At 38.5% G+C, this 14877-nt stretch overlaps 1 protein-coding gene across 2 annotated transcripts; it reads left to right on the top strand.

The window, feature by feature from the left end:
• The first annotated feature begins 128 nt into the window (after positions 1-128).
• On the top strand, positions 129-11127 carry LOC122786215 (probable ATP-dependent RNA helicase ddx6). Of its 2 annotated transcripts, none has more exons than XM_044052360.1 (13): positions 129-293; positions 1566-2690; positions 2779-2883; positions 3420-3549; positions 3774-3920; positions 5640-5734; positions 5835-5957; positions 7052-7180; positions 7311-7427; positions 7887-7950; positions 8029-8130; positions 10196-10438; positions 10518-11127. In XM_044052360.1, the coding sequence occupies exons 2-12, from the start codon at positions 2466-2468 to the stop codon at positions 10408-10410; spliced, it is 1452 nt and encodes a 483-aa protein (XP_043908295.1). In that variant the 5' UTR covers positions 129-293; positions 1566-2465; the 3' UTR covers positions 10411-10438; positions 10518-11127. The 2 variants fall into 2 exon arrangements, with proteins under 2 accessions (XP_043908295.1, XP_043908296.1); XM_044052361.1 differs by lacking the exon at positions 129-293 and adding an exon at positions 351-760.
• The last annotated feature ends 3750 nt before the right edge of the window (positions 11128-14877 follow it).

Here is a 14877-nt window from a genome sequence, read left to right as displayed (position 1 = left end):
GGTTTTGTCTTGTTGCTTTTATGTTTGTTTTGAAAATATCCTCTTGGAGCAGTAGTCATATCTACCGACAGGGTGCAGCAGCGTAACGGATCCTAACATGTTGATAAACAGGAGAAACAGGGCGAGAAAGAGAAGACGAAGAAGAAGAAGGCGACCATGTTGATTGAAAGGCAGAGGAAACACAATAGAAGCGATTTATCTCAAATAAAACTCGGTAATTAAAGCGACTTGTAGAGAGAGCAGCCGATCAGCCGCGAACCGGATAACTCATGTAAAATAGCAGATAAACAAAGGTAAGTCTGCGGCGACTCGGAATCGTCCAGTTTCCATTAAAAACACCAACGCTGTTGTGAGCAGGCTAGCTGACGTTTGTGCTAATTTAGCCTCGAGGCTAGTTCATCCTGCCAATCGTGCCACAGAGCACTGCGTTAGCGATAAAACCACACGCCACGTAACAGCAGCGACAGCGATTAATTTCGTAATTTAAACATTTCTGTAAAAAGTGTATTGTCTTATAAATTTAAATTGTCGAAAAGACAAATACAACCGTTTAAATGATTTAGTTGCTACCTAGCTTACAGCTGTATCTGGCTGAGCTGTAGTGTAGATTTGAAGTGGTTTATGTTGTGTAATGTCACTACAAAATGTAGCTATTTTGATTAAAAGAACATGGTCTAGTGTTTTAATACAAGGGACCTCTACAGAGAATCGAACGGAGACACCCGCACAGTGGATACAGACTCAACGACCACTTTATTAGGTACACAAGACACCTAATTAAGTGCGTAATTGATCTGCTGTTGATTTTCAATAGATTTTTAGTTAGTCCAACCATTCTTCGCAGATTCCTGCCGTCTAATTGTGCATTTTCTTTTTTTGCTTAAACATAAAATACATAATGCATGAAATTTCTAGTAGATTATTAGTTCCCAAATATATAGTAAATATAATTGTCTTACCTATTCTGACCCTTAGTTGGTTGTTTGATTAAATACCTGCCCTAAACAAACAGTTGAACAAATGTACCTAATCATGATATTGGTGTGAATTGGACTAACTTTATCTCCCAATTCAGAAGTACACTCCTAAAAAACTAAACTGTAAAGTAAATAGTTTTAGCCCTTCAAAAGTGTTTTGATTTGGATTCTACTACTCTTTATGTAAAATTGTAATGTTAGTAGACTTCTGAAATAATACATATCAAACCATTTTATAACATATTATTAATTGGTAGTCCCAAGTAAATGATTAATTGATTTGTTTTTCCGTCCAGAATATGTTGAATGTTTACTAAACCCAGAAATGATGTTCTCAATTTTCTTGATTTGTTATTGTTGTTATTAAAATAATTCTGAACTCTATAAATAGAGCAATCATTTTACTGATTAAAATTCAGTCATTATCTGTTGATTTTTTCTTTGGATCGGCAACAATTAGTCAATACATTGATTTATTGAAGTAAAAATGATTACCCTAATAATCAAAAATCAACAGATAGTGACTTGGTGATGCTTCAGCTGTTTATGCTCCTTTTTGTTAAATAATTTTTCTCTGATTTATTTCAGGTAAAAAGTCTGAGGAGGCAGCAGGGTTGATCGCGGTCAAACTTGCACACTTCACAATCCGACCCTGAAGGTGTGTGGTGTCGAGGGAGAGAGGGTCGAACATTTGGAGCAGTAAGGAAACACACAGCGACGACTCAACGGGGGTGAAGAGCTATTTTTTTTGGCTTTGGACTAGATAATTGGACTAGAAACAAAAACCCCTCCTGTGATTTGTATTTTCAGGTTTTTTTTTTTTGTTTTCACATGTGGTGCGACGTCAACTCACACAGTGGATATAAACGCAGAGCATTACAGACTCTATGATTTTTGACTATTTTTGGGGTCAGAGACTTGTACAAAGTTGGACATCCTTTTTTTCAACGACAGGGAATATTGAGCATCTCTGATGGACTCAAAAGTGGAAACGGGAAACATTGTCCCATTAAGAAACAGAAGTTTACCAATTGAACTAAGATTATATTGAAGAAGCTAATTCCCCAAGTTCAGATTGCCTTAGTTGTTCTATTTCAGGACTTGAATCGCTTTTGATACTTGTTCACATATAATTTTTCTATATTGTGAGCAAGTATATGAATGCAAATTTCTCTTCATTTTGAAGAGCTTTTGTGTGAAAACTTCTTTTTTTTCTCCTTCGATGTTCTCGTACGTCAGTCACTCTGTTGTTTGAAGGGGACTGAAGTGCACGTACATGTGTATATGTAAATACTATTAAGTTGACTTCTGTTGTAAAAGCTTTGGACTTTCAAAAAACGAAAGAAAAGAACAGAGAATATTGTTTCGTTAATGCTTTATTAAACTTTTTTTTTTTTTACTTTTGAAGATAATTTTTAAAAGAAAAACCTAAGAGGCAAAAATCTAATAACTTTTGAAGAAAAAAAACACAAAGACATCACGGAAAAAATGGCAACGGCCAGAACAGAAAGCGTTGGCACAGTCGTGATGGGACTGAACAAGCAGAATGGCCAGCTCAGAGGACAGACCAAACCCGCCTCAGTCCAGCCAGCACCTATGACTCAAGGAAAAGCTCTGGGTTTACCCCAGAAAGACGGTGGAGGTATCAAGTTTGGAGATGATTGGAAACAGAGCCTGAAGCTCCCTCCTAAAGATACCAGGGTCAAAACCTCAGTGAGTCAAACCTGATGGCCGTTTCTAAAGACATGCTGGTTTAAAGTCATTTTCTGCTTTGATTCTGAACTTTCTGTATCCACTGCAGGATGTGACGTCCACTAAGGGGAATGAATTTGAAGATTACTGTCTCAAACGAGAACTTCTGATGGGCATCTTTGAGATGGGCTGGGAGAAACCATCACCTATTCAGGTAAATTAACCCGATATATTTAGTACATCAACAAATTTGAATGCAACTTTTGGGGGAAATTAGCTTCTAGGGCTGCAACTAACTATTTTCACAATAAATTAATCTGTTAAATTTTCAAAACTGGCAGTTGCGTTCATTTCATGACTTAAAATGGAGACTGGAGGGAAATGGGGAGCAGTAGGATGGGTAACTGACGAAAAATGTCATCTTGCTGTGTGTTTGTGTGCCAGAATCACCAAGTACCAGCTCTGATTTGTATGGTTAGAGTAGAGATTGTGAAAGAAGCTTGTATGTCACTCCAGAGATTATCTCACCAACTAATGCGTGAGTGAACTCGTGTGAGAAAATGGCAGGAGAAGCCCTAGAGGATTCACAGTGAGTCATACCTGGTACGATCAAGCCTGGCACCAGGTTCCTCAGGAGATTCTCCTGCTCTTGTCTGATACAAAATCTCTGGACTTTAACCCTTAGTGCATGTCTGTAAAAATGGCTATATGAGAGAGTTGCATTGCATCTATGAGAGTCTTGTGTTGCAGGAGGAGAGCATTCCCATCGCCCTGTCTGGACGAGATATACTGGCCCGGGCTAAAAATGGAACGGGAAAAAGTGGAGCCTATCTTATCCCGCTGCTGGAGAGAATAGACCTGAAAAAGGACCACATACAGGGTGAGGCTCTGTCTATAGGTTATAGGCGGATGTACTTTGACTATTGAGAGCTCTTAATACTCTTAAATATAAGAAATAGAACAAACATGAGATAAAAACAAAAATATACATGTGAAGAAAAATACACATATATAAGAAGGTATGAAATGTTATAATAAATCTTCTAATTTTTGCCAAAACTGCAGTTTCCTTACCTGTACTTTTGTTACTCTGTGAATCCTCAGCCATGGTCATGGTGCCCACTCGTGAGCTGGCCCTGCAGGTGAGTCAGATATGCATCCAGATCAGCAAACACCTCGGAGGAGTCAAAGTCATGGCCACCACCGGGGGCACCAACCTGCGGGATGACATCATGCGCCTGGACGAGACTGGTAAGAACCTCACAAACACAAATATGTATAACGGTGATTAATTTCTGGGTGCCTCCAGAAATGTGTTGAATTTGTTCCCCAAAGATTCATGTATATATGTTTTAAATTGCATGCATGAAATCTCTTGGAAATTATTTGTTCACCAAATCAAAAATAATATTAGGTGTTACAGACATGGCTGTAAATTATTGGACCTTATGAATAAATTTGTTGTTGTTTTGTGTCACAATTAGATAGTTTGCCATCTTTAAATAAATGTCTCCCCACATAAAAACCTTAAATGAGTTACCAAAGGAGTCTGCAATGTATATGAAGTAATATTTGTTCGTTTTACACATCTACTTTTCTCACTCTTGAAAGAAATTAACATATGATCCTGCTATTAATTGATTACAAAGTCAATTGCCAGCTATTTTGATCATTAAATTAATTAGTTTGATGATTTTCTGACACTTTTAAGGACCAAACAACTTTGATGAAAATTGATTAAACAGATTGATTATGAAAAAATAATCATTACTTTGACCTGTAGATTTGACCATTTGTCTTGAGTTAAACTACATTTAAATGCAGTAGCGTACCGTGGGGTTTCAGTCAGGGCCTTCAGTTAAAAAAAACAAACAAAAAAAAACACGCCATAGCGCACACGCACACCACTGCGCATCTATAGCCTACTGCATCATTACCACCACATCTTCCGTTATGTCACTCAGCAAACGCAATTTCACAAGCCACTATATGACACAAAAACAAGCTTCCACATAAGCATAGGCGTCAGCTACGCAGCGGAACACGTCCCCGACACTATTTATGATCAACAGTTTTGTCCTCACCACTAAAAAATTTTATAAATTTATCATTAACACTCAAACTACCGGAAATCATGTACCTCTTCCGTGTAGGGCTTCCTCTTGAAATAATTTCCTTCTTTTCTCCAAACGATCGCCGTGAAAAGTGCACACGAAGGAGATCAGAAACATGATAGATCGGTGGTGTTAATGCAGTGGTCATAGCTTACTTCAAAACCTGCCAAAGGTTCAAACGTCGTTGATGACAACAGCGGGGGCTAGCGCCAGACACATCACTGGGCCTGGGGCGTTCTGTCACTATGATATCACATTTTGATTGGCTGACACATGTCAGTCAAAGTTATAACCAAATAGGAAATGGCAGCTTCAATGAAAGGCCAGCAATACTACTGGAGCAGGTCCACAGAGCTATGATGCGTTTAATGACATCCAGGAAAATCCAGCTCAGCTTCACAAAAAATAACCATATTCTTTCTGGAAATATTATCATAACATACTGAAAAAGTAATTGTAATCAGACAGGTTCAGACACACATTAATTTGATTATTAAAAAAAATAATAATAATAATAAACAAAATACTTTTTTGGATATTGTCAGGGCCAGCAGAGAAGGCCCTGACAATATCCCTGACAGCCCACCACTGTTTGAATGAAGAAAGATTTGTTTAAAGAATTAATAATCTGTATTTTGACCCAAATCAAATGAAACATGACACACTTGAAATCCAGGTATGAAGTTTATCTGGCTTTGAAATAACTCTTTGTTTTTTTAAAAAAACATTGTAAAAAGAACTTGTCTTCTGATTCTGTCCATAAACTAATTCATTGAAATAGTAGTTTTGGATTTGAAATCATAAAAATGATCCTGTGGTGCTCAGTATAAAACCAGTTTTTTGTCTCCTGCATCAGTGCATGTGGTCATCGCTACCCCGGGCAGGATCCTGGACTTGATAAAGAAGGGAGTGGCAAAGGTGGACAGAGTCCAGATGATGGTGATGGATGAGGTAAACATTTAATTCAAACGGGAAATTACATAAATCTTGATTTCATGCCTGTGTAGTGTCTCTGCCAGTTTGTCCTTCACGTCAAACTGTGTCTCCTCAGGCGGATAAGCTGCTGTCTCAGGACTTTGTGGTGCTCATCGAGGATATCATTAGCTTTCTGGCCAAAAACAGGCAGATCCTGCTCTACTCTGCAACCTTCCCCATCAGCGTACAGAAGTTCATGGTGAGTCGTTGTTGTTGGCTCATTGTCAGGGCTCGAGGCCACTTGGCACCGCTCTACTCTTGACTGCTGACCAAGCTGTTCTCATGCTGTGCCCAGATCTGTGTTTGTCTGTTATATAAACGTTTCCACCCACATCCGCTAATCATAACAGGGTTTGAATGTGTGGAGAAGCGCTGCCATTTTTACAATCTTTTTAGTGTCGGAGGAAATTTTTAGACTTTCACACTTCTTTAATCCACGTGAAATATTAGATTTTAAAGTGAGTGAAACGCACACATACTGACCTGTATGCTTTAGTGGGGACCAAAGTCCACAAAAGTCTCTGTTTGTACAGAATGGTAATGTAAACATTGTGGTATTAAATGATTTGTTGAACAGGCATGTTAAGAACTGACATTTTAACGATATACTTTACTCAATGAAGCAGTAATGATGCACAATAATTATTAACAGTATGAAAAAGGGAAAATAGTTTCAGTAATTGTTTCAGTCCACATTATCCCCAGGTGATTATTGTTCGCTTAAGGCACTCACAAATGTGTTTTTTTTTTTCTCTGACTAAAGACATTTTAAGACACAAACAACAGTTGGTGGCAAATTTGAAACGGTACATTTACTAAATTAGTAATTTTGTACAAGATTTGGTAGTTTAGATTAGAAGAAGGAAAAACAAATAGGCTAAACTTGCTGACCCCTGGTGTACCAAACACAAAGCTGGTTTAGATACTGTCCTGCTCTGTCTCCCTCTTTCTCTGTATTAGTGGTACTGCAGCCTCACAGAGTCTGCTGCTCTTCTCTACTTCATTCCCTCATCTTTAGGAATTTAAAATAATGTGTCTGAGCATTTCTGGAATTGAAGACTGTTACTTATGAGTGAACGGTTACAGTGTTTGAGGTGGAATTATTATAACTATGGCACCTGTACATCGTTGAGGAAAATGTTTAGACACAACTATAAAAATCCTGAAGAGAAATAGTTTTCAGTCTTTTTTACCACAGTTGTAATGATCTCAGACATTCTAACATTTATGGCATGTAAATTTTTATTTTTTTTATTAGAATGACTGACTTCTTTTTTTTTTTTTTTTTTGTAGGCCAAGCACCTTCAGAAACCCTACGAGATAAACCTGATGGAGGAGCTGACGCTTAAGGGCATTACTCAGTTCTACGCCTATGTCACTGAGAGGCAGAAAGTCCACTGCCTCAACACTCTCTTCTCCAGGGTAAATGACCAACTAACTCTGTGCAGATTCCTCACATCATAACACTGCACAGCACAGAAACCCTGACTTAAAGATGAAATGGTGGGTGGAGTGTGATTCATGACGATGTCTTTGTTTCCTGCACCTACAGCTTCAGATCAACCAGTCCATCATCTTCTGTAACTCTACTCAGCGGGTGGAGCTGTTGGCCAAGAAGATCACTCAGCTCGGCTACTCCTGCTTCTACATCCATGCCAAGATGATGCAGGTGAGACACAACTGACATTAAGCCTCTGTTATTGTACTTTTTTATTGGTTGAATAAAGTTGAATGAAATCTGGGTTGATTAAATGAAGGGAAGCCCTTTTTATTCATTTATTTGTAATTTTCGAAAGTCACTAAGCAGCATTCACACCAACCTTTGCCGTAGCTGTTTTATTTATTCAGATGAGTAATCCAAGTAAACACAACCCATGAAGTGGCAATCAAGACTAGAAAAGCACTAAATGAATCAGTTGTTTCCCAAACCTGGAAATTATATTGTTGTATGGAGCAAATAAACAAGAAGGTATTCACATTTTAAAAGGTAAAAAATCTGAATTTGTTTGAATTATTTAAAAAAACAAAAGACTTGATTAAGTGAATATCATAATAGTAGCCCTAATTATTGTTCAGTGCACGGTTTAAAAGTTCCTTCAGAGCTTTGTATGTCTCGTCCGTTTTGCAGGAATACAGAAACCGTGTGTTCCATGACTTCAGAAATGGACTGTGCAGAAACCTCGTCTGCACAGGTGAGTCTCTCTTCGTACACCACTACATTAACCTACTTAACGTTTTAATGCGCTAACGACGCATGTTTGTTCCTCCAGATCTCTTCACCAGAGGTATAGACATCCAGGCCGTCAACGTCGTAATCAACTTCGACTTCCCTAAGAACGCCGAGACTTACCTTCATCGTATTGGAAGATCAGGTGTGTAGTTTTTAATCTTCAACGCTGTCAAAGTTAAGTAAAAACACAGCAGGTCAGACCATACAGGGAAATGCGTACTTTGTGTGGCTTTTATTTTAGGTCAAATCTGTTATCTATTTTATTTATTTTTTGAAAGACTGAATTTAGTGGAAAACCAATTCATTTGTCATTGTTTTAAACCTCAGCATTGGCCTTTAAATATTTATTCATCATTCAAATCATTATCTTTGGCTTTTAATTCAGCCTGTGTAGTGTCTGTGTTGCTTATTTCTTTTACTTTTTTTAAATCTCTCACGTTTCTTTTTAATTATTTAAAGTGGACATATTATACCCTATTTCCCCCATTAAAATAGTTCCCTGGTGTCCTAATGAACATATCAGTGACATGCTTTGGTCAAAATACCATAAGGATGAAGCACCATAGCAGTTCAATAACCCTGCTAAACCCGCCCCTTTCAGAATGCTCGGTTTTCGTGCATGGTCCCGTTATATGCAAATGAGACACAGGCTAACACACGCCCACTTCTTCCAGGGGGTTTCTGATTTGTCCTCTTTACAGCGCTTTACAGCTCTATTCGTCTCCCCCTCCCTCCACTAGTTCTCTGACAATATCAACATGGCAGCGTGCGCAGAAAACAGCGAGAGTGCCGTCACAGGAAGAGACGTCCTACATAAGGATCGAGCCGAACAGTGCCGAACTGTAAATCAGTTAAAAACACTTAGGGACAGCACCGCTGATCGCCATCGCTGATCGCCACCGGCGCGCGGCGAGCTGAATAAACTGCCGCTGTATGTTACTGTATCAGACCAGTGACTGTGCTCCGGAGACCTCGCCACCGCTGATCACGAGCGGCGAGCTGCCTACACGGCTGCTGTATGTGACCGATCACCAGCTCCGGTGCATACCGTCACTGGTCTGATACAGTCACACAGATACAGTCTGATACAGTCGCCACTCAGCTGATTTTCACAGAGAGTGCAGCACTGCTGATCCCCACCGGTTTTCTTAATGTGCGTGTACGTCGGTGAAATACGGTCGCTGACTAAATACGGCGACCACTGGCCGCAGTCTGGTGCGAACACACAAACACACGTTTGCTGACTTTATCCGGCACATTAGCTTCATATATAAAATCCTCTGAGGCTGGAAGTTTGTGTAAAACACTGTGCAGCCACCAACGGCACACTTGTCCCTCCGCGTTGACATAATACCGCTCTTCCTCCCTCGCCTGCACTCTCGCAGGGACAAGGTGGAGCTAAGGTGGAGGTCTCGAAGTAAACTTACTGGTGGGGCGGTAACATTCGCGGTGAAATGCGCATGCTGCCGTCATAAGCGCAGGGAATTCAACATCGTGTGTTTTATCGCCTATACTTACACTAAGCGGGACCACAAAAACATGACTTATTCTTTTTCCACACTTTGGCGACTGGTAGGGCCTCCAGAGTCCCAAATATAAGTATTGAAATGGTTAAAAAGTTGATTTTGACTTTTGTAAGTCGTTTTGGATAAAAGCATCTGCTAAATGACATGTAATGTAATTTTGCGTAATATGTCCCCTTCAATCATATTCTATTATTTTGGTCACAGATAAAATAATTTAATGTTTTGCACACAATATTTTTATTTTGTAAGTTCGCTCAGATATTTTGTCATCTTTAAAAATAGTGGTGTGACACAAAACATAGTAAAGCTGCAACTTACTAATTATTTTCATAAACGATGAATCTGTTGGTTTATTTTCTCAAATAATCAAGTATGTTTGGTCAATAAAATGTTGATCAGTGTTTACTAAACCTGGACGTAACAATGTTCTCAAATGTATTGCTTTGTCCACAAACCAAAATGATTAAGTTTTAGTATTTTTTTTGTTATATGGAGTGGAGAAACCAGATAATCACATTTAAGAAAAGCTTGTTTTTAAAAATACACTCAGACCTATTAGAGAATAAGCTGACTTTAAACATGGATGTCCATCCTGCCTTTCACCTTGACAATAATTAGACGTTTCCACAGCACTTGAATAACTAAAACTGTGTTTTGTTGACCATTTTCCTTGGCTCTTAGGGAGGTTTGGTCACCTGGGCTTGGCCATCAACCTGATCACATCAGAAGATCGCTTCAACCTGAAGACCATCGAGGAGCAGCTGGTCACCGACATCAAGCCCATTCCCAGCAGCATCGACAAGAGCCTCTACGTGGCTGAATATCACTCGGGCAGCGGCGACTGTGACGTGGAGGAGGTGGAGGAAAAATCAGGAAACCAACAGGACAGCACCTAAAAAGAAACAAAAATAAAAAGAACACAAGGTCAGAGGTCATTTTCAAATATTTTTTTCACTGCAGGAAAAAACAGCGTCTTCTAAATCGACGTTTTTCTTCCCTTCAGGACTTTTCGGACACATTGGGCTTTTGCACAGACGTCAGCGCTTGCGCGCACAGTCTTCAGGCAACTCCTCAGTTTCTCCTGCGTTTTCAGAGCCTGACGCATGGATGTAAAGGCTGCTTTTATTTTGAAGTTTTTCCTCAGAAAGCTGACGTTTTTTTTCTTTTCTAGTAATGTTTGTTTTGCACCAAACTCGCTTTTGAGACGGGAATCTTTTCACTCGGCCGCCGCGCAGATGAACATCAGAGCCGCTTTGAACCAACTGTTTTGAAACGATCACAACAATCACAACGGTGCGTCTCCACCGGCCGTCGCTCTGTCCACTCACACTGCTGTTGTCACTTAAGTGCCTTAACTCACTCCCACGTTCACTCGTCCCTTCATCGTCTGCTGTTTCCTCGTCACACAGCTGAGCGCGAGCACAAATGAGGTGAACTAAAAAATATTATTATTTTAACATCGCGTTATGCAAAAAGGGGGAAAAAGATAACACACACCCACCTAAATTCTCACGCAGAGAAGTGTATGCGTGTGCATTAACACGACTCAAACTTTACTGAATGTTTATTTTTTAATGTGAACGTTGCAATAAAAAAGGGCAGCTTTATTTAAATACTGCGTGACTGTTTTTTCCCTTTTCAGGACGATTAAAAAACGACTTGACAAGCCCTCACACTGATTTCATGGATGTTAACATGCAAACACACACACGCAGCGTGGGAAGTTACTGGAGAATTCTTACATTTGAAACTAAATCACATAACAAATCCTTCGGGCCGCTGTCGCTGGAAGACGATCCGTTCAAAACACCTCTGATGGCAAATCCTGCCTTTTCTAAGCTCTCAAAAAAGCCGAGTTTGAGTCGTTAAGATTCCTGTGGTTGTTAAAAAAAAAAAAGTTTGGTGCAAAACAATTGTATGTTTTAATTTGTTTTAGTGAAAATCTAAGGTTTAAAAATCTAACTTCTGAGGTTCGTTTTAAAGCCCCCCCCCTTCCCGGCATTAATGGAAGTTGGTGAATGTACGTTTTGAGGCAAAGCTCTGACACATTTTTGACCTTGTTTTTGCTAATTTTCTTCTGCTGCTGCTGCGCCAGAAACTCTGCTTTAATTAAACACGACAGAACAGAAAACATTGACTAGATTCACGTTCAATTGGGTTACAACTTATATTAAGCTAACGCGGCAGCAGCAATATTATTTTTGGTCGTATTTTTATTTTTATTTTTATTTATCCCCCCCAGCAAAAATGTGAGAATTCTCTTATTTTAAGGAGTGGGCTCTGTTTTTGAAAGCAAAATTGTAGCATCTTTGAACAGGCAGCTGTGACTTTTTTTCTTTCTGTCCTGCCCTTACAGAGCGTCAGACAAAAACAAAGGAATTTATTTAGCTTTTTAAGATTTTTATTTTTTACAGTTTTGGCTCTATGAGGCTTCAGCACTGGGAGATTTTGTTTTTGCAGAAGCCGTCACAGTGAATTTTTCCTCTTCTCTCCGGTACTTAAGGCGAAAGATAAAAAACACTTTGATTTAAAAAGAAAAAATAAGTTTTCTGCTCCAAAGTTCACACACATGCTTTGTGTTGTAAGTGCCAGAGAGACGGATCTGTTCATGTACAGGCGAGCACTGTGATCCTGTTCCATGTGCTGTGATTTGTTTTCAGCAGCAGCTGAACCCCATACAAGGTGTTATACGAATCATTTCTGAGGAAATGGACAGAAAGGTAAATGATTCATTGTTTACACTAGTCGTTTACAGCTGTTAAAAAAAAAATATATACCTATATAAGAAAAAAGGAAAAAAAATACTTTGCTTCATGGGTGGAGGAGGTAGAATTTATTGTTTCCCCCTTTTTTGAAATAGATTTTCAGGATTTACACTGAAGCAAAACCAAAAAAGTGAGCGCAAGTGTGTGAGGGTGTTTAAGGTGTGTGGATGAGTGTGTGTGTGTTGCGTATGTAACTATTTTTGTCAGAATCGTTGCGTTTATGTTCAGCTTTAGTTCAAAGCGACATCTGGACTTGTGTCTGGAAGTGGATGCTTGTTTGTGTGACAGTGAATTAATGATGAAAGTGTGTGTGTGTGGCCTAAACATCAGTGTGTGTGTTTACTTTTTGTCAGATCTGTTTTTTCTTTCGTTCCTTCTTCCAGAAGTTAAACTCTGTAGTAGGGCTGCAACTAACTATTCTCATAATTGCCCATTTTTGGCTGTAAAATGTCAGGAAATTGAAAAAGGTTAACCTGTCTTTCCCAAACCTCAAATGTTTTGGGCACAAACCAAAATGAATCTAAAAAATATTTACATTTAAAAAGCTAAAAAATCAGGGAACTTGTTTCAATAATTAAAAAACTCACTCAAAACTGCATTAATCGATTATGAAAATAGATTAATTTAGCAATCAAATAATCTCTGCAGCCCGACTCTGAGGACATGAGTTTCATTTCTAGGTGGAAATGTTTCACTCTTCTTGTCAATGTTTTTGTGTTTCTGATCACATCCCTGACATCTTTTTATCTAACTCTCCTTTGTGACCAAACAGTAATTAGACAATGTAGAAATCCAGTGGAAAATGTCCTAGATTCCCTCTAATTTCATTTTGGGTGGAGTCTTATTATACTTTTGTTGACTTAAATCTGGAATTGTGTCCAAAGATGCTTCACCACTAAAAATAAACGCTTCACAACAACTTAAAGTAATTTAAATTCTCTCACTCGGTCACCAAAAACATAAAAAAACAAAAACATTTTGTGTGAAGTTGACGTCATTTTGTCCGTGGTAACAAAGGAGAGTGCGATGAGCTGTTATGAATGAGCGATTTTTATTTTTTTTGTCCGTTTGTGTATGTGTGTGCGTGCACTCAGACTTGTCAGGTCTGTAGTGCCGACGTGGGGTGGGGTGGGAAGGATATTTGTCAGAAAAAATGTAATTAAAAATTAAAATCATGGCGGAAAAGGTTGAGGGGTTTGGGTAAATAAAAGGTCAAAGAAAAAAAAATTTGGCTTCTCTGCTTCGGCCTTTGCAAAATTCTCATTTGGTTAAAAAAAAAAAATCAACATCGCTTTAACGGGTGAGTCCGCCCCGCTAACGTTCCCAGTTTCTGTGCGTAACTGAATTAAATTGGATGTATAATAAACGTGCTGCACTAATGTTAACTCACCGGCGCATCAAGGCGGCGATTTGGGCCAAATTTATTCGACAAAACTTGGCGGATTTGTTAAAGTAAGCTGAGAATTTACCTACTGCCGACTTGGACTAGGAATTGGCTCCGAAATGTTTTGTTTTGAACGTAGCTCAGAATTACAGCAGTATTTCTCTACAACAGGGACAGATGAACTATTGGCATGAAAATAATTGGTTCTATACCATCCCTTGCTTTTTTTAAAAAAATCAGCTTTATTTTGAAAAAAAAAACCTAAGTTCTAATTTCCCTTGTCTTGTTTGTAGTTTTTGGTACCATGTCAAAATACAACAAACTAGAACCAGACTCTGTTATGGGAGTTATTTTTTCTTCATGGACTCAACACATGAATTGGATGTTTCTGCAAAAAAAAAAGGTTTTCCATATGAAAATGAAAATGTGTGAACTTCTGTCTAATACTGTTGTAACATGGAAATACTTGCTGGGGCAATACAGTTCAATAAATTGATCAGAAACCTACATTATCTACTGGTGCTTATTCTTCCATTTTATTTACTTTTATTTACTTTTCTTTTATTATTTTATGACTTGCCCAAAGTAAATGCAGACGCTTTTATCCAAAGCGACTTACAATAAGTGCATTTAAACATTTGGGTACAAATAAGAGCTAGAAGTAAGAGCTTCAAGTAAGCCAAACTATGAAGTGCTAGTCATAAGTGTGATGTATAAGTTTTTGTTTTTTTGTCGTCATTTTAGTCGAGGTAGACTAAACTGTTGATAAAACAATGTTATTAAACTTAAGTTGAGTTGTTGCAGCATAGCTTTCTCACACACAACTTATTCTATATTTTGTTTACTTTTGTATGCTAGTGGACACAAGTTGAGAATGGATAATATAAGTTGTCTGTTACTAAATACATTTTCAGAATCTCAAAGCTTATGAAGCTTAAACACACAAACAACATAGCTAAAACACAGAACATACACAGACCAAGCGAAATACTGTAAATATATGAAATTTAAACACAAATCCAACAAACTTTTTGACCTTGAACATATTTCTCTACAGTATATATTTCACTACAAAGATGGCGCATTAATGGGTCGTCCATCTTCTCCACCAATCGCTGACCTCGGAACTTTAAGTCCCGCCTCTTTACGCTTGACCTCGCTCCTCTCAACCAATAGTGCTTGAGTTAGGAAAATACTTCTCCGCCTCTCAAATG

The sequence above is a fragment of the Solea senegalensis genome, linkage group LG20 (genome assembly GCF_019176455.1).
Source record: "Solea senegalensis isolate Sse05_10M linkage group LG20, IFAPA_SoseM_1, whole genome shotgun sequence".
In the NCBI taxonomy this organism is placed as follows: domain Eukaryota; kingdom Metazoa; phylum Chordata; class Actinopteri; order Pleuronectiformes; family Soleidae; genus Solea; species Solea senegalensis.
Note: the sequence above shows the minus strand (reverse complement) of the source record. Positions and strands in the feature narration are given on the sequence as shown.